The following is a 25,537-nucleotide window of genomic DNA, read 5'->3' on the forward strand; positions in this document are numbered from 1 at the left end:
GATACATACAGCCTCTATGTATCTGATGCCCCGCTGCAAACACAAATGACTTTTAATATGTATAAGGTGCTGTATGCATATGTTCACTTTTGAATTGGCAGTCATGGAAACAGGTTTATTCAGATATCAGATATATACTTATATATAAAATTTAAAAGTTATTATTTAAAGCCTTAAGAACATATGAAAAAACGTACAAAGGGACCAGATGCAATATTATGACTAGAGAGTGATCTCAATGGCTTTGAAAGAGGTGCTATTGATAAAAGATGTCTATTCAGCGCAGGCAGCCACAGTTGTTGACCTCTGATGTGATGAAAGTCCTTTTCAGTCACAGTCACTGAAAATGTTTTTAGAGTCTTACCGCACAAGTCAGCTCTGTGCTGTTGGGAAGACTTTTTTCCACTCAGTCCCTTTAGAGATGTTAGTGCATAAAAACACTTAAATACGTCGCTGCAAAAACCAGCCATCATTGCCTTAAATGTAATAATGACAGTATTGGCTTAGGAACAAACAAACAAAAAACCCTTATCGCCTGGGTTTTTATCACTTGGGGGTCAGAGCTGAGGAGTGTCCTCTATTTGCATTCACAGAGGGGTTGAAAGTCTTCAGGGGACACATTTATATTCACAGCGATGTCTCAGTTTATACACCCCCTGTAAAAACAACCATATGTTGCACAGGGTGAGCCCCGTAAAACAGAGCTCGTTAACAAGTCCACACTCAAACACTCACGCACACGAGTTTTGTAGATAAAATGTGTTTCTTCACAAAAACAGGAGACTTACACAGCCATGCAGCCCCGGCCACTTGCAAACAAAATGCACACATATACACAAATTTACACAATAAGTAAGCAGAAATAGCGACATTGAGCCACGTATTAACAGAGCAAAGTCATTTCACATGGTGACTAATTACTCAGTATGAAAAAATAGTCTGCTCCAGCCCTAAAGGTTTTTTTAGAGCAACCATAAAAAAAACAAACAAAGAAGAAAACCAACCAAAAACCAAAAGGTGGAACTTTATCCATCAGACAGTGAAGAGGAAGCATTGAGATGGATAATGAGGTAGCAACTTCAAATGCTCTTGTTCCTGCATTTAAGCTTGCTTTATAAGCAAAATGCTTAATGTTAAATCAGGATTTAGCTCAGACTGCAACAGACAGGGAAACTGTTGGGGGACATTAGGCACATTAGGCTAGAATGTGCAGAAGAAGCAGTAGACTGGGTTTGAGTTTGTGTGTTGGCAGTGAATACAGCAAAGCAGCAGCCGTATGGGGGAGCGAACCGAGTTATGAAGAAAAGATTTATCTCGTAGCTTAAAAATACAGTTTTTCATCAGCGGCATCAGTTGTGTACAGGCTCCTCCATAAATCACTGCCAACTATGTTTCAGACTATATTAGAAGAACGTAGTGAAGAGGTGACACTGCATGTACATTGGAATGATTTGAATTTGCCTCAAGTAAGCAAACTCTCTCACAATCCTCCTTACTTTTTGTGACCACGCCCTCCAGCCTGATGATGTTAGGGTGGTCAAACTGGCCCATGATAGATGCCTCACGCAGGAAGTCCCGTCTCTGACGCTCCACATAGCCTCCCTTTAGTGTCTTTATCGCCACGGCAATCTCCTTCTTCCCTGGTGTTCTCAGACGACCGCTGCACACTTCTCCAAATTCACCTGGAGAACACACACACACACACACACACACACCCACACACACACGGAGCTCAATAAACTCACTTACATCTTCACTTCCTGACCACTTGCCTAAACCTAACCTTAAATCAGCTCTACCCAGATTTAATGATTTATGCAATGCAGACTTTTTTAATGCCACATGAGTATATAAATACGCATAGACACACACATAAACACCATACGATGTATATCAGCAAGCGTCGCGGCATCAGCAGGTAATGAAGCATACCACCTGGGGGCAGTGTTGGAGTTCTCATTTAAACTCCAGCCTTATTAGCTTTTCTCTGATTAGGTTAACTTCATAACATTCTCTCTTTCACCTTCTAAAAAAAGCCTCAAGTCTATTCTTACATTTCCTTTTGTTCTCTAAACCTGTTAAAGTTTTAATATTCCAACAGCGTGTGTCAAGACAATGACAGGGAGAAGCTGGCAGATGAAAAAGGCATCCTCTTTAGTATATACAAAGGAGAAAAAGAGAGGCGTTTAGAGTGGTAAAAACAGATAATCTCATATCACATTTAAAACTATTGTTATCCAAAACAACATGAAATGATACTCTTGTGATCACAGGAGAACATTATGTGTCAGTGAGCAACGTATAAGAGTGTGTGCACGTCTGCGTGAGCATACCGGCTCCGATCACCCTCTCAATGCGGATCCTGGAGGGGTCAATCTCCTTGGTGAATTCGTGGACAGCCTGTGTGGGATCTTCGTATGTATCAGGATCCACGTAAGTCTTTATTCCTGGGAAAGGAACTGTGGACAAACACGGCAAATAATCAATACAGTGAAGTGGCGTACATGGAGTTTTTTTTAATGGAGTTTACTGACGGTACTGCTGCAACTTCATTATGCATGCTTCAAATACTACACAATCAGTGGTACTTGTACCCCACAAGGTAGTTTTACATTCACTGAGGGAATGTGGAAAGGATGAAAATAAACACACTCATGGGATTACTGATCTTTAGTTAAGTGTGGCAAAAACCAACCGCTATAATAAGCTGACTGCACAGGACCCAACATCCTTGTGTTATCACTGAAAGCATGGAAAACAGTTTGCAAACACACAGATACGCTAAAAAGAAAATGAAAGAAATGATTGAAATATCCAGCTGCCGACAAAAACATAGTAAAAAAGCAAGACAAACCCACATTCACACAGTCTACATATCTTAGATAAATCGATAGGAGAAAGCTCTAAATTGTTTTTATTTTTTATATTATTCCATCAGCACTGGATCATAGGATGTTATATAAACAAATTCAACTCTCTCGAGACAAATGGCTTCAACACATCCTCCCACTTCCATTTATTACGAGCTGTGAGACAACGAGCACAAATCTTTAGCTAAATCCCCGCAGGGTAGCACACTGAGCACTGAACCATCCTTTTAACCGCGGCAAGCTTTTAGCCATTATTTAAAGCGACCCTTCACCCTGCCGAAGTGTCCTTGAGCAAGTCAGCGAGTCTTTAACAAGCTGCTGCTGGTCTGGCGCTGACCCTCGCCTCCTAGCGGAGAGGTCCCAGACAAAAGCTGTGCTTCTCCTTCAGGGATCGATAGAGTATCACAAAACAAAAAAACAACAACGAGTTGTCTCAGAGGCACGAATCGACACAAGCAAAATGCCAAGGACCCAGTTCCCCTTTCACAGCTTCTGCTCAGCATCTCACACTGTGCTGCTGAAACAGGACACAGGAGATATGCACTGTATTTCACAGCCGATTGTAGCTCTGTGGCCTCGATCCAACCGTCCTCTTTGAACAGTCCTCATTTCTCTTTGTCTTCTCTTCTCTTTCTGTACCTTTCAACCCTCATCTTCATTTGAGTCTCCCTTTTTTGTTTATCCTCTAGCAAATTTCCCTCACCTTGTCACCATCGTCTTCATTTTACTGCTCAACTCCCTTTCAAATATCTCTCTCTCTCTCCAGTTTTCACTTCACAGCTCTCAATTCAATTTGTGATTTTCATGTCAGGAATGAAAAGTTGGGCATAAAAGATATAAAGCAACAGAAAAGTACTGGAGTGCAAAAGCTGACAGCTCAGAGATGCAGTTGTCATGTGTAACCAGATTAAGAAAAAAATAATATGAAATTATAAAAAAGCTCATAAAGCTCATGTTCATATTAAGTGAAACTTAAGTGGACATAAGAAGTAAGACAAAAGATGAAGGAAAGAAGAAGAAACAGACAGATGAAGGAGCATGCTAGTGGCTCTATTAAATAAATACATGTGACAATAGCGGGGAGGCATTTTTGTATTCTGTAAAAGCTCACGGTGAAGTCGGTGCAAAATTCAATATGCAAAGGAACAAGAACAAATGGGAAATGATCCATACAGAAGTACATGGTGCATGTTGAATGCAAAGTGAAGAGAGGTGGCTGTTAGCTCCCTACTATGGCTCTCAGACTCACTTCAGATTTATTCCCTGTTTACTGGCACCACGTTAAATTAAACATGTCGCTTTCTAGACAAATATTCAGTCATTCAGACACAAGTAGTGTTAAAACCAGCTTCAAAAAGAGTTTGTTACTTACTTAGAACTTACTTAGCAGATATTGCAAAGTCAGGCAATAGGCATAGAAAACAAAGGAAAAGGAGAGAGGCAGCTTGATTGATTTACCGTGTCCATTCTGATAATTCGCCCTTCTTTTATCCTCCGAGGTCATCTTGGCCTTGAAGTACCACTGACACCTGGAAAACACAGAGAATGACTGATTGAGTAAAAACTTTATCAGATGAGCAATAATGTGACTTTTATTGGGATAGTGGGGGGTATTGGGACTAAATACAGAGACATTTGAGGCATGCCATTAACAAAGATGAAGGCAGTAAAGCCTTCAGGGTAAAAAAAAGGTTTTATTTGTACATGCAGTTTTCATGTTCTGGTGATCATTGAAATGAAAGTAAAAAAAAAAAAAAGCCTGGATAAATACCCAGAATGCATTTCAAGATGGCTGCAGAGTGCTTTGTAAATACACTAGTCAGTGGAACTACTGGTGACCATCTCTCTCTCCCATGTTATCACATACCGATGGCGTCTTTACACTGTAACACTTGAGTACCTCTTTGCCTTAATTTTCCCTCAAAGTCTGACAAAGCGCTCTGCTGGTGTCGTTACAATTGGTTGATGTGTAACCCTGATAACCAATGACCCGTAACTGTGGTAACCACGGAGAGAAGTTTGCATTTTAAACGTGCCTTAAGCGTGAAAGCTTGTATGTGAACCTAAACCGTGATTTTGGGCTTAACGGTTTAACCAATCATTTGATTTAAAGAATATTAAAAAGTAAACAGCAACAGAAGAGATGGCATCAAAAAAAGTAAAGTAAAAATAAACTAGAATAAAAGGAAACAACAAGATGAGTTGATTCCTTGTGTTTGTAGGCCTTTTGTATCTTCATGTTGGGAATCCAAGTTATAAGGCTTTCATTGTGTGTGGAAAATGAAGCCAAAGAGGTACCCCTTGCATTACATTACATCTAATCAGATGGGGTTCCTGACAAATCATGACTGGACAACAGGTAGAAAACCACAAAAGTGTGGATTTGTGTTTTGTGTTACTTTTTTGATAAAACCATTAAAATGCTTCTCCGAGCATGATAAAAGATCATGCTACTCTAACACAATTACTTTTCATTTGTTTAAGAAAGGGATGCTTGCTTCTTTCAGCGGTTACATAATCTTGCTCTAACCAATTCTCATGTCTTTAGGCTACTCCCAAAATAGATTGTGGTATTGTTATCATTTTATAGTGCTCTCTGGATCATGCTGAATTACACATCCCCATCTACTTCTCACAATCACCATCAAGTTATGTGCTGCACAATCTGGCCCTTATTCACAGTTAAGCGTCTGCAAAAACAGCTTGATATAAACAACACAAGTCACGGAGCTCCGTGCGTAATGTTGGTATTTTGAGTTCTTATGTGCAACTTTTTCAAGCAGCAAAAAACAACAAGAAAAAAATTCCCAAACAATTACTGACAACTTAAAATGATCGTTCCCGTCTCATCTTTCTCTACATACCCAACATATGCGCAGATTGAAAGATGATCAGTTTTAGACTCTCTCCTCAACATTTTCTGTTTAAAAACGCTGCAGTGAGCGGGGTCAAACACCAGCACAATGAGGCAAAATTCTAGCTTATACAGCTAACAACTAAAATAACCCCACAGCACCAGATTGTTTCATTTCATTTCATTGTTTCAAAATGTTCAGAGACATACGTAGTCTGGCTCTGAGTTAGGTTAGATTGTCTGCTGATAAAATAAAGATGGAGGTGGTTTCATCTCATTCAGGGGGTTGGCTCTGCAGCTAAAAAATATAATGCGAGAGACACACACGCAATTCACAATTTGTGAGAAAATGGAAAGAAAAGTGACATCTGGTTCAGTGAGAACTACACGCGATGACTCTTAACTGAAAGAAACAAAGAAAATTAAAAGTTTTCTCTACATTTGACTGTTGGAAATAAAAAACTACGTAAAATCTCTCTCGTCCTCCTGTGTGTGTGAGTGTGTTTGTGGGAGAGTTTATCTGGGCACTGACAGACTGAGAGACAGCCAACAACAGATAAAGAGCTGCTGCCAAGAAAGTCTGAAAAGCTGAGAGATTAGATGACAGCATCTGCAAAAGACCACAGATGACTTTATCCAAATAGATACTTGGATGTAACTCTGAAATCAAAAATCCAAAAAAACCACAAAGGAACTTTTTCTGAGTTATATTTATGGCAAAGTGCTGTATATGGACAGGTCTGAAAATAACTGCATGGTATTGAGGTACTGAGTGTGAAATGATGAATTGGTAACAAAGAAGGTTTGCTATAAAGTTATGCTTGAGAGAAAATAGTTTTGTGGTGCACTGAAAGATGACTGCTGAGGGAGTTATGTCTTTGGCTTGCCAGTAAAACAATGTAATGCATGAAAATGTCATTGAGGGTTAGAGTTAGTTCTGTAAGACTTTGCACAATGACATGATTTTTAATCATTTTCGCCTCTTTACACCACCAAAGCAGATTCGAAATCATACAATCAAGAGATGATTGCAGGGTAGACTTTCAATGGGGGGTAATAAAACAACTGCATTAACTGTTTAGGAAATAATTTTAATACGCAGCCCTCAGTTATTAGTAGCTCAGTTTGATGGCCAGATGAGGCCCATTTACTTATATTTCATGGCAGATAAAATATCTGAAGTTAGTGCTGAACAATCAGGAACGTTCTCTGAAAGAATGCCCTGAAAGACCACATAAGATGACTAGTCCGCAGTCAAGAGGCACCTTCATGAATGGAAATACAGAGGGTTTAGAACAAGATACAAAGAGCTGGTTACACTCAAGATTAGATTAAAACATCAATGCTATGCCATGGGCATGTCCATGGCTACCAGTGTAACCAGGTTCCTAGTGGTTACTGATAAATTGAGTGCTTATAGAAATAGCAGGATGAATTCTGAAGGGTACATGGCTATACTCTCTGCTCAGATTCAACTAATGGCAGATTCAACTGGTTGGACAGGATTTCACAGTGGAGGCATGGCATGAAGGAGAACACGTTCAACGGGCAAGTCAGTCACTTCATCCCAGTCAAACAGTGAATCCTTTTTAATTACTCGAGACAAAACTGAAGGGAGAGAGACCTACAAACAAGCAGCAACTGAAGTTGGCTGCAGTAAAGCATTACAACAGCCATTAAAACAGCATCCAAACTGTCAAAGTACTGACTTTTTAACATTTAAATAGTTACATTAAACTATCTGTAAAGTTATAATTTAAAAATATCTGAGGGAGAATATAATAATTTTGCTAAAGTTATCCCTTTTCTGAAGCATCTTATGCCGAAGCACCGACGGCCATTAAAACGGCTCACTGTTATTTAAAAACAGAGTAATGGATTCATTTAAACATGGCACTGTTACCCGTGAAGCACGTGGTTGCGTGAGAGGTGGAGGTGGCACAGTGTGAGAGGAGCAGTGAGGTAAAAAATAGTTATATAAAAAATTAAAAGGTGCTTGGAGTTCTCTCAGAGGATGTATCGCTGATGAATTTTAAAACACATCTTGCAGTAGAGGGCTTAATTAATGGCCATGTGCATGAGGGGCTCTTGGTCCCGCTGGTGTATCCCCTAATAAATTTTCTCATATTTCATCATTTATTAGAATATAGAACTCCATTGCCTGTTTCTTACAGTCACGCAGCATGCAAGAAGAGTAAAAGTGACAAAACTAGAGTCTCATGCTTATTAAAAGGTTGGTGTTTATTCAAATGTTTTATTTATTAGCAAAGAGCATGTTTGAAAGGCTGAATTTGTTTATTTTTTATATTTCCCCGTATATTTTTGAAATGAAGAAAATGATGAATGAGCTTCATCAGGCTTTTGTTACAAAGACATTTGCTAGTTAGATCAGTTCATTGTTGGGTTTGGTCTTTTCAAAGGATTTGCTAACAATAAGAAAAATCTACAAATCTAAAAGGCTACTGTGAAAGCTCATCTTCCTTATTTTTCTGCCTTTTTCTTTGCTTCTTTTTAATACTAATTCAAATCACCATCAAAATGCAACTTTCATCCCTTTTTTCTTCCAGTAAATTTATCCTGGTAGCTTTTGCAAAATCTCGCTGAAAAGCAAACAAAGAGACAAACAGTGCTGCAAAAATACCTCTGCGGAGCGAGGCAGAAAATTCACCATAGCTATCCTTTAAATGAGAAGCAACAAAGTAGAAGAGCAGAGCCCAGAGACTTGACCCAAACCCCCAACAGAGACAGAACAGAAGCAGGAACAGAGAGCTCTCACAGTCACACTGTCACTTCGGAGGAGAGTCCTCGCTTCACTGTCACTGCTGTAGACTTGTCTGCCTCTCTCAGCCCTGCTCCTCCACACCACTGTGGTCCAGGAGGGAGATAGCATCTCCCTCCTGGAGATGGAGTTGGTGGTGGTGAGTGACAGAGGTCTGCAGCTTGTCCTGATTCCAGCGGGACATGATGGAACTGCATGTTTTTGGTTTTTTTCTGCTGCTCTGGGACTTGTTCGAGCTTAAATATACACAACACAACTAAAATCACACGCTACTATTAACATAACAATAATAAACAGATTACAGTGCAAGTTCATAAGCTGGCTTTCCTTCAAGTTTGTGTACTATTCTTATTATTATGCAGTATAGTCATCACTTCCTCATTACGCCCAAGACAACAAAAGGCAGCAAAAATCTTAATATACCAAAGAGTTTGATAAATAAGTCATAGAAAGACAGTAATTACAAACAGCTGCAGCCATTTAGTTCCACACAGACATCTAGGGAGAGATGGAAGGAGTACTGGGTAATTTTCCCTGAGTAAAAATGCACTGAAATAAAAGCAAAGAATTTAAAACATAGGCCTATGTTGAGTAAAGGCTACTATATTTAATATATCTTTACATATTTTAGCCTTCCAAGGTGAGCCACATTGAATATTTATGCCCCAGTCCTCAACAGTATACTATATTTCTTGTCTAAACTGACTAGTTATAAATTACGAATATACAATACTTCCTGACTACTTAAATTCATCAGGAATGAGAACAAAGCAAATCCTGCTTTTAGGAATTTTAAGTGACACAGATCAATTAAACAAACACTTATATATAATAATAAATAATAAAAATAATTGCCAAAAATACCGAGGTAAAACTCAGGGGGAAAAAAAATTAGTTATCGCTAGAAATTTGCGAAAGTCTATTAAGGCTGTAAAAAACGACTCTAACATTTAAACCTACAACATTAAATCAGATGAACTTCTTTAAAAGATCACCTCTAAGGAATTTCTTTACTGTCTCTACAGCTTTCTGAACCTTTAATCCTCTTTTGGCTCATTTGTTTGACTTTATATGCCACATATATACTATCCTTGTTGTCGTGATAAATCCTTAAGAATAACATTCTTCATGTGCTGTCGAATCAAACTACCAATACATTTTTGCAGGGGCCAGTAAAAGCTACGAAATAAATTAATAACTAAATAAATAAAAATAATATCTAACATCTTTCAGTTGACCAGAAACATTTTGGTATATACAGTATATGGTAGCTGTGTTTGATGTTTTCACAAGATTTTATGCTACACAAAAACAAAAAAAACTAAGTACACTCCATGATTCAATGGCTTGTAGAACCAACCACCTTTAGCAGGAATAACTTATATAAGGGTTTTGTGTATGATTTTATCAGTCTCACACATCATTGCGATGGAATTTTTACCCACTCTTATTTAGTTGCATCAGTTCATTGAGGTTTGTGGGCCCGTTTGTGGATGCACAGCTCCACCACAGCATTTCAACTTTGCAACACTGTAAATCATTTTATCTCAGCCACGCTGTTCTAGATTTGCTTTAACTGTTGAAGAGATTATGCCATATTTGGCTCTAGAATATTTGGTACAGAGAGAAAGTTCATGGTTGACTGCAAGGTGCTCATATACTGTGGCTGCAAAACAAGCCCAAACCATCACCTCTCCAACACCGTGCTTAATAACTGGTATGAAACGTTTGTCCTTACATGATGTGTTTCCACCAGTTGTGGCACTGGATAGCAGACATCTCCACTTTGGTCTCATCTGTACAAATGACATCGTTTTACTTTTGTTCTACTTGTTCAGATGCAACTTTTTAAACCTAAGCTGCAGTGCTGCCACGCTCAATTTAAAGAAAAGATGATTTCTCCTAGCAACGCTTCCAAACACGTCAAACTTATTCAGTCTTTTTCTAAATGTACTGTCAAACATTTCTGCAATCTGACAGATGTAGCTCTTAGCTTTTTTGCAGTTACTTTGAGCATTACACGGTCTGATCTGACCTTGGGTTGAATGTGCTGCGATGTCAACTCTTGGGAAGACTGGGGCATTGTGTTACTACACACCTGAATGCTCCAGACCTGCAAACTGTCAAATTGACTGCTTTTACAGAGGTGGTCACACTTATCCTAAACTTGCTCCTATCCAGTATTACTGTATGTATATACAGCCATATGAAATACAAATCAAGTTCACACTGCTACATACTGAACTGAGGAAACATCAAGAACAAAAAAACTTTATTTGGCTAGCAGACAGGAGCTGAAGTCAGATATTCTGTAGGCCTATGTTGATTCCACGTGACACCAATTTGTAGCAGACAGACATGATAAATTGTTTGAATAACATTATTGATTATTGCAGTTTTAAGAAACAGGAGAAGTTGATGTCTTCCTCATGGCTGGCTTTTTTTTCTCCACAGCTTCAGCTGGATCAGCAGCCACATGAATTATGCAGGAGACTTCTTCTTCTTCTTTTTTTAATAATACATTTTCTCTGTCTCAAATGTGATGTGAGGTAGAGGTGCTGCCTCAGTAACTATTCTAATCAACAAAAACAACCTCCCCAGAATGACAGAGAGGCCAGGCTAACTGAAAGGATAATGCAGGCTGTGACTGAATAAGTTTGGGGTGAAAACGCAGACAGTGCAGTAGAGGAGGAAGTGTTGGCGCTTGCTTCCGCAAGTGTGTGTGGGTTCATGTGATCACATATGAGCCTTCTTCTCTTTGAAGACTTAACATAATCCGGGTTGCCAGATTAGAGCAGGTGTCAGAGGGCTGTGAGCCACAGGTTGCCAGACTGGGCTTCGGCTAAGTGAAGTCTGTGGGATCCTGGACACTGATAGACAGAGCAGATAACATGGCGGGTAACAGTGGCAGAGAGGACAAGAAGGGGATTTGGAAAGCTACTGTTGACCTCTGCTGATGAGGTCAAGCTGTTCATTAAAGAAATGGTGGCATGTGCCTTTATCAGTCTTTTCCAGTCCTGTCCTCTGATCCCCTTTATCCGCCTATCCTTCTGTCTCACCGGCTTTCATGTTGTAAGGAGGCCACACACACACACACACACAATAACAGCTATCACACACAAAGACCTTGGCTTCTTCCACTGTTCTCTGCCCTGTCGAACATTGTTAGAGTACATATTCACACACGCATATTCAAAAGCACTTTACCCACCCACACACCTCAGTAAAACAACCTTGCTCAGAGCCCTAATCAAAGCATCAGTGTAATTCAAACCACTCCTCTCTTACCCTAACATCCCTCACAGTCACCTCACTGCAGTGCACCGCTCTGCTGCAGAGGCTACAAAGGGCACAAAAGGAAGGATGGATTAAAGGAAATATGAAGAAAATGATTAAAAAACATTGCAGCGATGTCGTGCAAAACTCTTCAGCTAGGCTACATCTGTTTAATCATGACACCTTCATTCTCATAGAAGCTCCCACTCTTCAAATCTAGCATAAGCAGAAAGCAAACATAGATGTAAATTTAGGAAGCTTTTAGGCCAGCCAGGTGTTAAACACTCATCATACAGCAAGTCCTCTACAACCTTACATCTATGAGAGGCGCATGACTGAAAGCTCCCATCTTTTCCAGGCAGCTCAAGTACGTTTGGAGCTTTTTTGAAACCGAAAGAGAGTGAAAGTTCCTCCTACACAGGGCAGCGGGACGCAGATATGATAGCTTGTGATGGAGTCAAAAAACACTCCAACTGCTGTTGTGACTGCTATTAGACAAATTCAGGTAAAAAAAAAAAAAAAAAGGTCTTCTTGTACTACAATTCAAAATGTTTAAAGGGTTTGCTTTAACTTTTGCACCTAGTTTGTGTGTGCCATCTTAAATAAAGTACCCTCCTACAAACATAGATCACAACTACCAAAATCCAAAATATGCTTTAAATGTCAGCTGATAAACGTGGACTTTGTGGACTTTTGCATTTAAATGAAACCAACAATAAAGGTGTTCACTGCACATCTAACATAAAAAAAAGAAAATATAAAATAATATCTGTGAAGTTCATGGTTGCAATCCTCTGGCAACCGGGATGAAGAGTTCAAGTACAAGTTGCAGTCTCTAAAAGTTCCATTAATTTTTCCCAGTCAAAATGAATTTGAAGCACAACGGAAACACGTCCAAGTCTTGGATCTGAATTAAAGCTTTCTGATGAAAGTATGAGTGTAAGAGATTAAGAAATGCATTAGAAAATATCAGGTCAAAGGAGCAGGTTTAGATAATAAAAACGTCCCGGGTCCACACATTCCATCCAGAGGCTTTAAAGGCATTTAAAGCATGTGCTTCTAAAGCCGGGTAGAAGCTAAGGACAATAGTGTTAAGGAAACTAAAAACACCACCTGCATGTTAAATCAGCTCACATTGACTTCTGAGTCAGTGCTGAGTGAATTAAGCAATTATGGTGTGTGCTTTGTTTTGTCTTTGCACTTTGTTAAATCTTCATAAACATTACTATTGGGTCCTGAGCTGAGGGGTTACTTAATCTCAAATATAAAGGCCCTGCACACCACCGCTATACCCACACGTGTTTTTCATTTGGATCATTAAAAGATTGTTTTGTTGCACACAAACCAGGGAGAAGTGTGTATAAAAGTGCGAGGCTGCGCTCTGTTCCCATGTCTGTCCTACACTTCTTTATTTATGATGGCAAGCACTGGGCAAAAAAAATAAATAAATCACTTAGATATCCGGAGACCAATATCGCCAGGTATCTAATTCATTGTCAGCCCCATTAAAAGGAATTGTGGGAAATCTTTGATGAAAATCATTAACTTGGAGTATTTTGATTGACCCGCGTCCAAAGACATCAAACACTTTATATGGAACAGACATTTTTGTCCACTGAAACCAAATCATTCCTAATGTCAAATCCCTTCTTGGTGGGACACTAGTCAGCTGCAGTAATGTTAGAGGTATATTGTAGTGTACATTTACACTACATATGCTCAGGGTGTTATGGCTCACACCCTCCGCACACCAGATCTCTGCTGATCTAGAAAGCTAAGTAGGTGTGGCTCATGTTATTTTACTTGAATGGAAAAGTGCCCATTAATACCAGTCCCTGTAGGCTTGGGGTTCTTTGGCTCAGGAGCATCTGAGTTGTGAACCACAGCCCACCAAGCCTGTTGGTTGTCTACAAATGGAAATGTTGGTGGTTCGATCCTCGGGTCCTCTAGTTTATGTAATGAATGATCGCTGGCCAAGATATTGCGTCCACTCTGTGCCTGTCATAGTAGGGAAGTGCTTAAGGCATTGAATACAGCACTTGTGAATTAGGCTTTTAGTTAGAAGTACTTTGTTTATTCAGCTAGAGTAGAAAAGTGCTATATAAAAAGTATCAGTCTACTTAAGAGAAACAGTCAAATGCATCTTTACATATTAAAAACTGTGTAATTGTGTGAAAGATAATCAGTTTATCAGGCAATTGGTGACGAATGCATAAAAAAACAAGGTGCAAAAGATGAGATTTGCAGCCTTAGAAACATTGTACTTCTCTTTATACCTGTATTTTTTCATTTGTTATTTCTGTGATTTTTCACATAGATAACCCACTGCAACACTATCAATGTCTCTCTGCAGAGATATTCTGACGATGTGTGTTGTTCGCTATATTTTAAATGATATCTCATCTTCCTCCCTCTATGACAGTCCGCCTTTTACTTCAATTCAGTCTGACTGTAAACACTTTTGATTTCCAATCTGATCGGACAGCGTGTCTTAAAAATTCAATCTGGGAGCTTATATCACTGCTACCAGCAAATGTGACTGAGAAAATCTTCAGCATCTTTAAAACTAAAATACAAAAAATACATTTTTTAAACAGTTATTTTGCTGGCAAGGTGTCAGAATCTTAATAATGCACTCTTGCTTATCTTGCTTCATTTCCACCTCTTATTTTGGACAAAACAGGTCATCACTGTTGTAGATGTTTTAAATCCAAATTCAAATTTTGGTATTTGTCTTTAGAACTCCGTGGGTGTAGTAAATTATCCAGACTCTGTGTGTTACCAAAAATTATTTCTTAGAAAAATAATAGCTGTCTTGATCTGTTATTTATTTGATTTAATTCATTTGTATCAATGGAGATCAATCCATTGTTTTACTACCAGGAGCTATTATATTGTGGTCATTTGCATGTGAATGGAACCACAGGTTCGTATTGTTGGATTACTATAAATATTATCAAAAGATGCAAAACTCCTTTTTAAAAATGGTCTCCATAAATGTTTGTGAATTCAACATCAATATTAAATGGATGTGTATTATTTGCAAACAGAAGATGCATTTGTGATGTTGAATATTTCACTTTTTGTGAGCAATTCTACTTTTTTTTTTGATCAGTATCTTCACAGTGAAACTGAAAATTATTTAGCTTCCAAATCTAGCTTCCACACTTCTGAAATAGAGTCTTGAAAGTGTTGTTGCTTTTCTTTTCTGTCTTGCAGAGTTACACACCTGTGCATCTGCCCACATACTATACTTGAATGTGTATCTTTAATATTAGGGCAGACTACTGATTTACCTTTTTTCCTTCTTCCTTTGCATGTGTCTGTCTGTGTATCTTTTTCCTCAAATATATTTGGTGCTTTGATTGAATTATTAGGTTACCTAATGTAATGTGATAAATTGGCAAAACTGATTAGAAATTTAGTTTGTTCAAAAACTCATGATTATCAATTTAATACATAATTGAAACTAAAAATTGCTTAATTATTTAAATCACTATAAAGGCAATACCTTCTACACAAATTCACATTTTGCTCTTAAAATAAGTGGGCACAAATGATATATAACCCTATAATTCGTTGATATGTCTTTCCCTTCTCTGGGTTTTAGTGGTATTCTGTGTCCAAAGGTAATTGCTGAAGCAAATGTAGTGAAAGGCTGTGCCAATGCCCTGTGGAAATATTGAGCACATACATTACTGTAAGGAATTTTGAAGCTTACAGTTATACTTAAATGGATCATTACAGTCATACTTAAATGAATCATTACAGTCATACTTAAATGGATCAGAGCCGTCCCTAACAGTATTAACTGCACTTGTACTTTTCCTGTCATGACAAGCCAAATTGTCTGCTGTTAAAGACGCCTGGTTACCTTTCGACATACTTCACTAACGGTAACAAGTGAAATATTCCTCCTCCTTAACTATTTGTAGGCTGAATCCTGTAGCCTGAAGCCTGAGATGACATTTAGTAAATGTTCAGATCACTAAGGGCTCTGCACCTCAACATATAAAAATATCAAAGATGTGAAAATGTTTTTGCACCTAAATGTTTCAAATCATTAAACAAATTTTAAAATTAGACAAACAGAATTGGTCCTAGCACAGAACCCTGTGGAACTCCATAATTAACCTTACTGTGTAAAGAGGACTCTCTATTTACATGAACAAATTAGAGTCTATTAAATATATATGACAGATAAATAGGGCACAAACCATGACTTTGGTCAGCACACTTATCAAAACTTCCCACTTGCCACCGTGGACATTGTGGCTGCAAAACTTTACACGAACATCTTTTGGGGCTTCTACACTGCACTGATATCTGCAGAGTGAAACCAAATACTCTAACCAATAGGAAGAATGAATTATGTGATTACCATATCCACCTTTGAAGCACAGACAACACCACCCAACTGACTTTTAAAGTGATATTTCCACTTAATGCACAGACAAGAGTGGATGTCAGTTAAAACTAACCATGCAGTGAAATATTCACTCTGAGTAAAACCAGGATAAGTATATCCATCTTACCTTCCAGTGATGAGGAGGAAGAGAGTGAGGATGACAAGAAGAGTAAAGCCACCAACCGCTGCTGTGACGATCACTAACACCTGGCCTTGATCAGAAGCCATGTTGGAGGCTGAAGGTAAAAGAAACAGTAGGAAAGAAAATGAGATGAGAAGGAAAATATGTAGCTGGGCAGAGACATTATGTGGGGAAAAGTAAAATAACATCATCATGTTAGAAACATGGAAAGCGGAGTAAGAGCGCTTAAAAAAGATAAAAACAAACATGGACAAATAAGAGGGAAGTGAGAGGATTTCAGCAAAACAATCATTCAACATCATCTTCATTATTTCTTATCATCAGTGTAGTATGCATTGACCATGTAAGCTCTCTTGATAGGTAGATATTAGGAGACATGTTTGATCTGCTCTTCATAATGCAAGAAAACCCTCTGTTAGCTTTCATACGGGAATGATTCATTTGCCTGCTGCTGTTTAATTAATATTATTCATTCATGAAATTGTGATTTAGTCCATGAACATTTGGTTAAATTGGACCCATTTGATATTCATGATTTTCCCTTTTCTGTGTCTTGTCACAAGGCTAACGAATCCCAGATAATTGAAAGATGATTGCTATTACCAAACTTATTTCTATAATATTTCATGCTTAATGAATATGAATTGGAGATCTGGGTGCGTGGTCGCTAGCCCAAAGAGTGAGCCTCATGTGAGTTAATACATTAAGTGGGTGTGTGAATAGAGCCAAGAGAACATATGTGAACGGAGGTTGTCGAGAATATGTGTGTTTTGGTTGATAAAAATAATTACAGTCTATTTAGGGGATGGTAGAGTGAAAGTGGCGGTGGTCACATGACACAAGGCCATTTTCCTAGTCCTAAGCTTCACATCACTAACTAAACAGATGTGTTGGACTGATGCTGCTGTAATGAGGTGTGCACAGGGAGAGAGGGGTGGCAGAGGAGGGGATGAAAAATGCAAGGTGAGGAAAGGGATGACAGAAGTGACAGACAGATACACAGACGGATGGAAAACCTATTGCGGTGACAGTAACTGACAGGCAGACAGACAGACTGACACAGAAGGAGAAAGCGACAGGGGCCAAAACTGCTTTTTTTTCTTTCAGATAAAAGGCCAGGCAGTACAAAGGCTTGGCCAACCACTCTCTGATCCACAGATAAAGCAAAGCTCTGCAGCTTTGGAAGGGAGAGGGCCACTATGAAGCCAAATCACCCCTCAACAATACCTGACCCAACATAAAAGGGCATCTGGACCTTTGTATTTTATGAGTAGACTTGCAATAAAGCACCTACTCACACATACACACTGGGAGAAAACATTGATTCAGAGTACACCAAACATCAAGGCTGTATTGTCAGACTCCCCTGTTGATTGTATTCAGTTTTTCGATTGCCATTGCAAGTGATATTCTGACCTTTTAGGCGTTCAGGGGTTGTGGTTTCAACCTATATGAAATTCACACTGCAGAGATGCCAAATGTTCACATTGTAGTTAAATCCATGACCACTCCATTGTGTGTTTTCTATCCAGGTGGAGTGGCCCTGTTTGGGATCACTGTCATTTTGAAAAATGAAGCCACTGCCAATCAGATGGTTTCCAGATGGTATTCCATGGTGGATCGAAATTTGATTCACTTTATTTTTCTGTGCTTATTATTCCATCAATTTGAACAATTTAACAAAATCACAACAGAGCCTTCTCTGTGTTTTATAGATGGCTGTAGACATTCACTGTTATCTCTCTGATGACCTCCTCTGTGCATAATGATGATGATTTTCAGTCCCCTTCTTGTGTAAGTTAGCATACCTTAGCTATTCTCCTCAGTTTCTTTTCCTTAAGAATGGCTTCTTGAGAGCCAGCCTTCTACTGAGACCGTTTTTGATGAGGCTTTAGTGATCAGTAGATGGATCAAGTAAATGGCCAGATGCATCTCTCGGGTACTGCGCCAGGTGTGTTTTCCTGTCTCTTAAGGATATGACTTTCAGATACCATTTATCTGCTGTAGATATTTTTTAGGCCTGCCACTTCTTTTGTCTTCCACATTTCCAGTCTCTGCAGATTTTTAAGGAGATGTTGCACAGCATGCTGAGATATGCCAAGGTTTTAGCTAGTAGCTCTTAGAGAAACACCTCTCAAGACTCAAGACTTTTGCACCGCACTGTACATACATAGGAAATAAGAAGGCATTTAAAGATCGAGTATTGTAAAGAGATTTTGCTGCTGTTATTCCATGTCTAAACACAAAAATCAAACTTGATCTGGAACTATAATAACTGTAACTACAGGCTGATTGGAGGGGAAAAGAATATAATATATTTATAAAGCAACAACAAAAAAATGCTCATGTTGTTGTAATGAACTGACAAATAAAAACTGTACTTCTGACACCAACATTTCCGATATATATAACTGTGCCTAATTGGGAACCAGGCGACTTCTAATTAGTAGCTGTGAGATATGAAAGTGGAGGTGTTATGTGTGGAAACTTGAAGGTGGTCTCACATCCAGGTTTATTATTTGCTGTGGCGCCTCTGATGTAGGCTGCCTTAGGTGCTGCTTGAGGCTACATGAACTACACTTGAACCTGAGCTGCTGGTTGCAACTAGCATCTTCAATATCTGACTTACCGTCTTGAAGATGAGCAAAAACAACACATTATTTAGAGTTGAAAATGTATTTTTCAATATTAAACCTGATTTTCTCAGACTGAATGACAAATTATTATTGTCATGCAAAAAATCCTATTTTTTGGCCTTACTGCAGCACAACAAATAAGTACTGTAGATTGTCTGAGGTACTTACAGTCTCCTGTAGTTTCGTATTCATATTTAGGAGAGTAAGAGCTGTATCCGGCAGCTGTTCGGGTGCGCACGCTGAAGACGTACCAAGTTGCTGGTTTTAAACCCGAGACAATCACACTGGGGGCTTTGGTGCGTGTCGATGAGTAGCTCAGCAGCTCGTGTTCCTGTGGGGCAGAACAGAGGGATGATCAAAAGTCTCAGCATTGCGGAGGATATTTTGACCAAGTTTTAAAAGGTAGATACATTTGTCATTGATATTTTTTCAAGCAGTGACAAATACTGCCTTCCAGCCACATTCTAGTGATGGAGAGCTTGTAAGCTCTTTTGATCACTTTTGGGAACAAATATTACAGGCAGTAAATCATTCCTATGACACATTTGTACTGCTGAGATGTTCTACAAAGTTGCCTTTTCTTGTTAAATTAATGTTGTGAGCTTAATAATTCACCTGAAACATGACAGATTCCTCTTGAGAAGTGATATATCTGCCCTTTGAATCATATACTGAGTATTTCAGTACCTTCTCATAATATTTGACCTCGTAATCAATGATCGGGAGTGTTGTCTGTTCAGGTTGCTGCCAGGAGAGTGCGATGCTGTTTGGAGAAGCCCAGTCCTTCTTTAAAGCCCCGACCAGAGACGGACCTGGTTTGCAAACACACAGACAGGTATCATTTTCAGTATCTTTACCCTCTTGGCATTGTTGAGAAACTGCTGCTGAAAACACTACATGCTATTGTACACAAAGTGCACAAAGAGTGTGTAACTATGAACTGCACTGTGCCAAGACTCAGCAGCAGAAAATAATTTAATTAGCAAGCTTACTCTTTCACATGAATGCACCATTCCCCTCCAATAAATCTGTATTTCTAACAGTCCAATATAGAATTTTGTTTTCTGTGTGGTCTCTTTGTGTGGTATATTTGAGAGCTATTTAGCCATAATTACATTACGATTTTATAGATTTCATAGACTGTATTATCTATAGCCATAAAATCACATTAAAGAATTAAAGAATCAGCTAAACAAACAATAGAATTAAGCAGACCATTGAGGTATTCTTGATGTCTTTACTGTGTTTTTGTTCTCACCTGGATTGTTTATTCATACACCGCACTAATGACTGAAATCATAATGGACTACACTAGAAATAAGTAAGTAATGCACAGAGTAAAAAGGAATTAATGCAAAGTTTTGTTTTTCGGGAGCCCATACTTTTAAAAGTACTGATTCACATCAGCAACAGCTGTAGTTTATTCCAGTAAACAAGAAACTCGCTGAAACATCAAAGAACTGTCACATTCTCTAGAAAATCTTGGGGAAGTAACAGTGAACACATCCGGAGTGAAAAAGTAAACAACAAGGCAAAAACTGAAAAAGAGTTTAATTTCTTTAATTAATAATTAAGTGTATAAGGCACTTTAGCTGCCTTAAAGGAAGAAATACTACAAAAACCTAGAAGTTGGTCAAAAGAATAATAGGTCAAAAATGTTAAATGATCAAAACACTCTCTGCTCCACTGAGCAGTAAACAACCACAAGCACACAGCTCAGACTGTAAAGAGAGTAACACTCTGACACTCAGGTGCTCCCATCCTGACCTTAACTACTCCTAGGCCTAATTACTGAATGGAGTCAGCTGAACAGGGCAGTACCTAAGGCAATGACGAGAACAAAACACACCCACAGGCTCAGTAACCATCAGAGGTGATAAACACTACAGTTCCTTGAATGGCCACCAAAGGCTGGCTCCAAGGGTCTGCTCCCATCTTATAACACTGAGAGAGCAGAAATAAATGGTTATGGACTGGCACCAAAAAAACCAAACCAAACAAAACAAAAAAAAAAAAAAACCCAGCAACTAGTGACCGGCCCACCATGGTATTATTGGAAAAGCCATAAAGCCTTTATAATAAACTTAAACCTACACCATCCTCCCTATTCTGGTATTCTAAATAGTACTTACAAAAATATAAAACAACCTAATTTATAATTACATATACCTAACTAATAGGGTTGCCAACTCCCAGCAAAAAAAAAAAATAAAAAAATAAAAAATAAAAATAAAAATAGGGAACCACTCCCCCACCCTCTGCCTCAAGATGCTTAACCCTTTAAAACCGGTCTGAGCGGGCACGCTCCGTTTTGTGTAACTATTTTTAACCTCCTAAGACCCGACCTCTTTCATGGCATGCATTTTTAATTTCTCTTTGATATTTGGGCATATTGGGACCCGATGAATGTAAACACAAAGAATTACCAAATTTTTTTTCACCTCATTTTTGTTTCTAAGAAAAATGACAGCCACATATGAGGATATTCATATATAATTTCGATCAAAAAATAGCAGTATAATGTCCTCGTAAGTGGATATCAGGCCCTTATAGAGCAAAATTTAGTATTTTGGTCTAAATAACCCAAAATGCGATGTACACATATGTGGACCAGGTCCTAGGAGGTTAAATCCCTGTAGAACCGGAACCACGCAAGCTAGCGCAATAATTATTTTTACATATGAAACCGGAAGAGTTAAACTTACATCTTATGCCATCAGCTTGTCCTAGGTCAGGGTTTCCTTCCACATATAGCTTTGCAAAAATTGCATAAAAAGCACTGGCAGCAACAAAAACATAATATTCCAGAAACAGGCTTTGCCGATCCGATCAGCTGTTCATAACACTTCCTACATTGAAATAGACGTCAGCGCGAGCTATCGCATTTCCGCCATTACCTGCCCGAAACCGGAAGTGACGCTATTTCACAGAAAATTTAGTTTTTACTTTTTGGACCTTATAAGCCTATACTGGTGTTTTTAAAAGTCATGTTTGACTTCATGCTTTTCTGAATAGTTTCTGGGATGCTTAGAACTCAAATTGCACTGCTTTAAATAGTTTATTTTGATGCACATGCTGTTTTCTTTGCAAATTTGCATTATAGGATTCATTTTCGTTTTTTCTGCAGTATATAAAAATTGGTGTATCTCAAAAATAAAACTAAACACTCAAGATAAATTTCCTGTTGTTGTAAGCTACTTTTTTGTATTTAAAGTTTTGAGGGATAAACCTCTTAAATTTCTCTAAGTAGAAATATATGTAAAAAAAACAAAAACAATTTTCATTTTTTTTGTAGTTTATTGCACTTTTTTGCAATTTATGTAGTTACTATGGACTTAATGCATACATATTATTAAAATTTGGGCTATAACAGTTGTATTGATGTATAGCAACTTGAACTGCTCCCAAAAATGGCACTACAGCATGTAAAAATATAAAGTAAGCTCTGGCGGACTTGGTTCTATGGTAGGTCTTAAAGGGTTAATTGACAAAACCGATTTTAATTTCATGCACGTATAAAACAAATGCATAGAAATCTATTATTTTTCTCCAGTAATTAAATAGATTCAACATCTTTCTTCAACAGAATTGCAGACTGCACAGATGGTACCTTCCCAAAGGAAAGAATACTATAACTTATACTAGACTTAATATTTACTGAATACAATAATGGATTTCTATACATTTTACATCAGATGAAAACTTTGGCTGTAAGATTCAGATAATTATTTATTAAGTCAGACATTTTAAATGAGAATAAAAAAGAAAAGTATTTCTTTGTGTCCCCCTTTCCCTGTTAATGCCCTACCTGCCCCCCTGGCAAAACTTTGCTAGACCCGCCCCTGCACAGCTACCAGCTGTCAGCTACGTAAAAAAAAAGGATCAGCTGATCAAGCTTAAACATGCTGCTGTTGTTTAGCGTGACCTCCGCCGGTTTCCTCTTTCTGGCGCAGAGAGAAAAGCCGATCAGCTGATCATTGATCAGTTTCATGATTGAATTAGCAACTTTCTAGCTGAAGTCGTACGGGACAAATCGCGTTCCTTTTCACCTCAACTTTAAAGTTCGACCTCCTCGGCTGTAATTGGTCCAGCCCAGAGTCGATCATGACCAACTGGCCAATCCACCACTATTCATTTATAGCTTTAAAAAAAGAAAAGAAATGAAACCCCATTGGCCCATAAAAATGAAAAATCACGAGCGGCCCACCGGGCAAATGCCCAGTATGCCCGATGGCCAGTCCAGCCCTGGTGACAACTCCTACTGGTGTAAAAGATTCTATAACTTTCCCTTTATATTGTAGTAAGGCTTAATGTTATTCATGAAAGATGCACGGTTAAGTGATTCCTGGTTCCTGCAGTCCTCTCAGATAACATCAGCTAAATCAAATAAAATGAATTCAGACATTTGAGTTTGTTTTTGGTTTTGCAGCTTTCCTGAATTTTGAAATCAAGTTATCTGACAATAATAATATATTACTGTGTGATTAATTATACAAAATGACCATCCGACAAGTCTGTACTGCGGGGCCGCGTTGCAGGGGCAGAGAAGCCCAGGCCTCCCTCTCCCCAGCCACCTCCTCCAGCTTAACAGGCCAGTGCAGCTCCAGACCACCACCCTGGTCTGCCAGTCCAGAGGAATCCCCCTCTGATCTCCATGCAACATTGTAGAGGCGTATCAATGCCCTACAACATCCAGAGCCTTCAGGAACCTCATCCACCCCAGGGACTCTGCCACCAAGGACTGCCTCAGTGACCTCCCCCACATTTGTCTGTACTCAATTTTTTAAAATAAGTCAAATAAGTGAAATGTTATTAATTAATAAAAACATCTGTGTGTGTGCAATGTGCCCATAAAATCATAAAGCTGTCCAAATGTAACCGTGCTTGTTTGAAGAAAAACAAACCTCACAATCTTGAAGCTTTTAAATAGTCGTTTTTGAAAGTAATCATCTTTTTTTTTATATACAATTTGTGGAGAAACTGCTAAGCTAAGAGGAGTCTTTGGGGATCTTGCAACTCCTACTCTACATATTACTACAGGCACTTCACTGGCTGACAGTGATCACACCTGCCCATCTTGTCGCTTGTACTGTAATTGCCACACTCACACATTCAGTGGTTACTTTTCAAAACACGTCCTAGTTCTTTCAAGTTGTTAAAAAAACAAATCCACATAGCTGTTTCTCCTTCCCACAGGTTTTAATTGGAAATAAGTTGAATAAGCTACATCTTCCTTTCTCAGACTGAATTGCATTAGCTTTGGTCTATGAATTTCTGCTGTGTAAATAATTGTGCTGAGCTCCCAAGAGAGGTCAGCAGATGTAACTGCCCTGAGAGTCATTATTATACATTATCATCTAATGTTACAGAGCTGACTCATTATATGAATATAAAATGTAGGCCTGGTTTTCTAATGTGCATTCAAAGTGAAATGATGACACCAATATGTTTTTTGTTTTTTTAAATCAATTATTCTACAAAACTATGCCTGGGGAAGGTGTTTGCAGTTCTCACATTGACAAAAGCCCGGTATTATCAGATGGAAGCACTGGGTTAAGGGAACAGACGAGAGATCCTGAAGGGGGATGTTGGGGTTAGGGGTTGGCTGTTAGATAAGATGAAAGTTTTGGGCTGTAGGGGTTTGAGCTTGTTAGCCAGGAGCTGGGAAACCATACTGTTATTGTTTTATTAGAAGAAAATGAAAGCGAACACCTCTGTTGTTGTCCCCACTACTCTTTGCCCACCAGTTCTACCTTTTCAGCACATCTTTAAATTTCCTTCTTTATTCAACATGGGAAGGAACTGATTACTAGTATATTAGAGAGCAGGAACCCACAGATGAGAATTTTCTAAAGTTATTTGAAAGGGAACAGGAAACAGATTGCTTTAGTGTTTTCAAACATGAAAGAAGTACTTTTATATTTACAAAGTTGTGTAATCCTACAGAAAAAAATAGAATAAGTAAAAGTCTGTTTTATATGTATTGTACTCCATCTTATGCTGCAATGCAAAATTATTAGTATTAAGGATCAATGAATAAAAGAAACACAGTGTGGTATGAGAGAAATGCAACATTGTGACTTTCTTGAGTTATTAGCGCCATATTGTGATGTGTGTTTATGTAGGTGTGTGCATATGTGTAACTTAAACAATGACTAATTTAGTGTAACTCTTTAGGTGCAGCTCACAGTCCTACCTCGACTGTTTTCAGATCTTATCCAAAGCTATCTGACGGCACATGCCCTCTATTATTGCTTCTCTTTATTGCGGTTCAGATGGTATTGTATGGTGAATCATGAGGTTACATTTCTGCCTTCATAATTATAATCAATTTTGACAAGCCACTGACTGAAATGCAACCTCAAACCATGACCGCGTTTTACAGATGGCTTTAGACACTCACTGCATTCACTCTGTTAACCTCCTGTACATGAATTTGAACTAGAAATTTCAAATCTTGATTCGTAAGTCCCCAAGTCCCCAGCTTTTTTTGAGGAATAACATGCTGAGTTATGCCTATTTTTCAGCCAAGTCAAGAATCACCAATCTGTGTTTTTTTCCAGATTTATTAT

General features: G+C 38.5%; 1 protein-coding gene across 2 annotated transcripts in view; it reads right to left on the reverse strand.

Annotated features, from left to right (window-relative positions):
* The window catches only part of epha6 (eph receptor A6), a 186,386-nt gene that overhangs the window by 14,813 nt on the left and 146,036 nt on the right, over nt 1-25,537 (reverse strand). For both annotated transcript variants that reach the window (XM_063499351.1, XM_063499352.1), the window contains 6 exons: nt 19,653-19,777; nt 19,134-19,296; nt 16,315-16,423; nt 4,329-4,399; nt 2,334-2,459; nt 1,497-1,682 (listed from right to left, as the gene is read on the reverse strand). In XM_063499351.1, the coding sequence (XP_063355421.1) occupies nt 1,497-1,682; nt 2,334-2,459; nt 4,329-4,399; nt 16,315-16,423; nt 19,134-19,296; nt 19,653-19,777 (780 nt within the window). The remainder of the gene's footprint in view (nt 1-1,496; nt 1,683-2,333; nt 2,460-4,328; nt 4,400-16,314; nt 16,424-19,133; nt 19,297-19,652; nt 19,778-25,537) is intronic.

The sequence above is a fragment of the Pelmatolapia mariae genome, linkage group LG16_19 (genome assembly GCF_036321145.2).
Source record: "Pelmatolapia mariae isolate MD_Pm_ZW linkage group LG16_19, Pm_UMD_F_2, whole genome shotgun sequence".
NCBI classification, from domain to species: domain Eukaryota; kingdom Metazoa; phylum Chordata; class Actinopteri; order Cichliformes; family Cichlidae; genus Pelmatolapia; species Pelmatolapia mariae.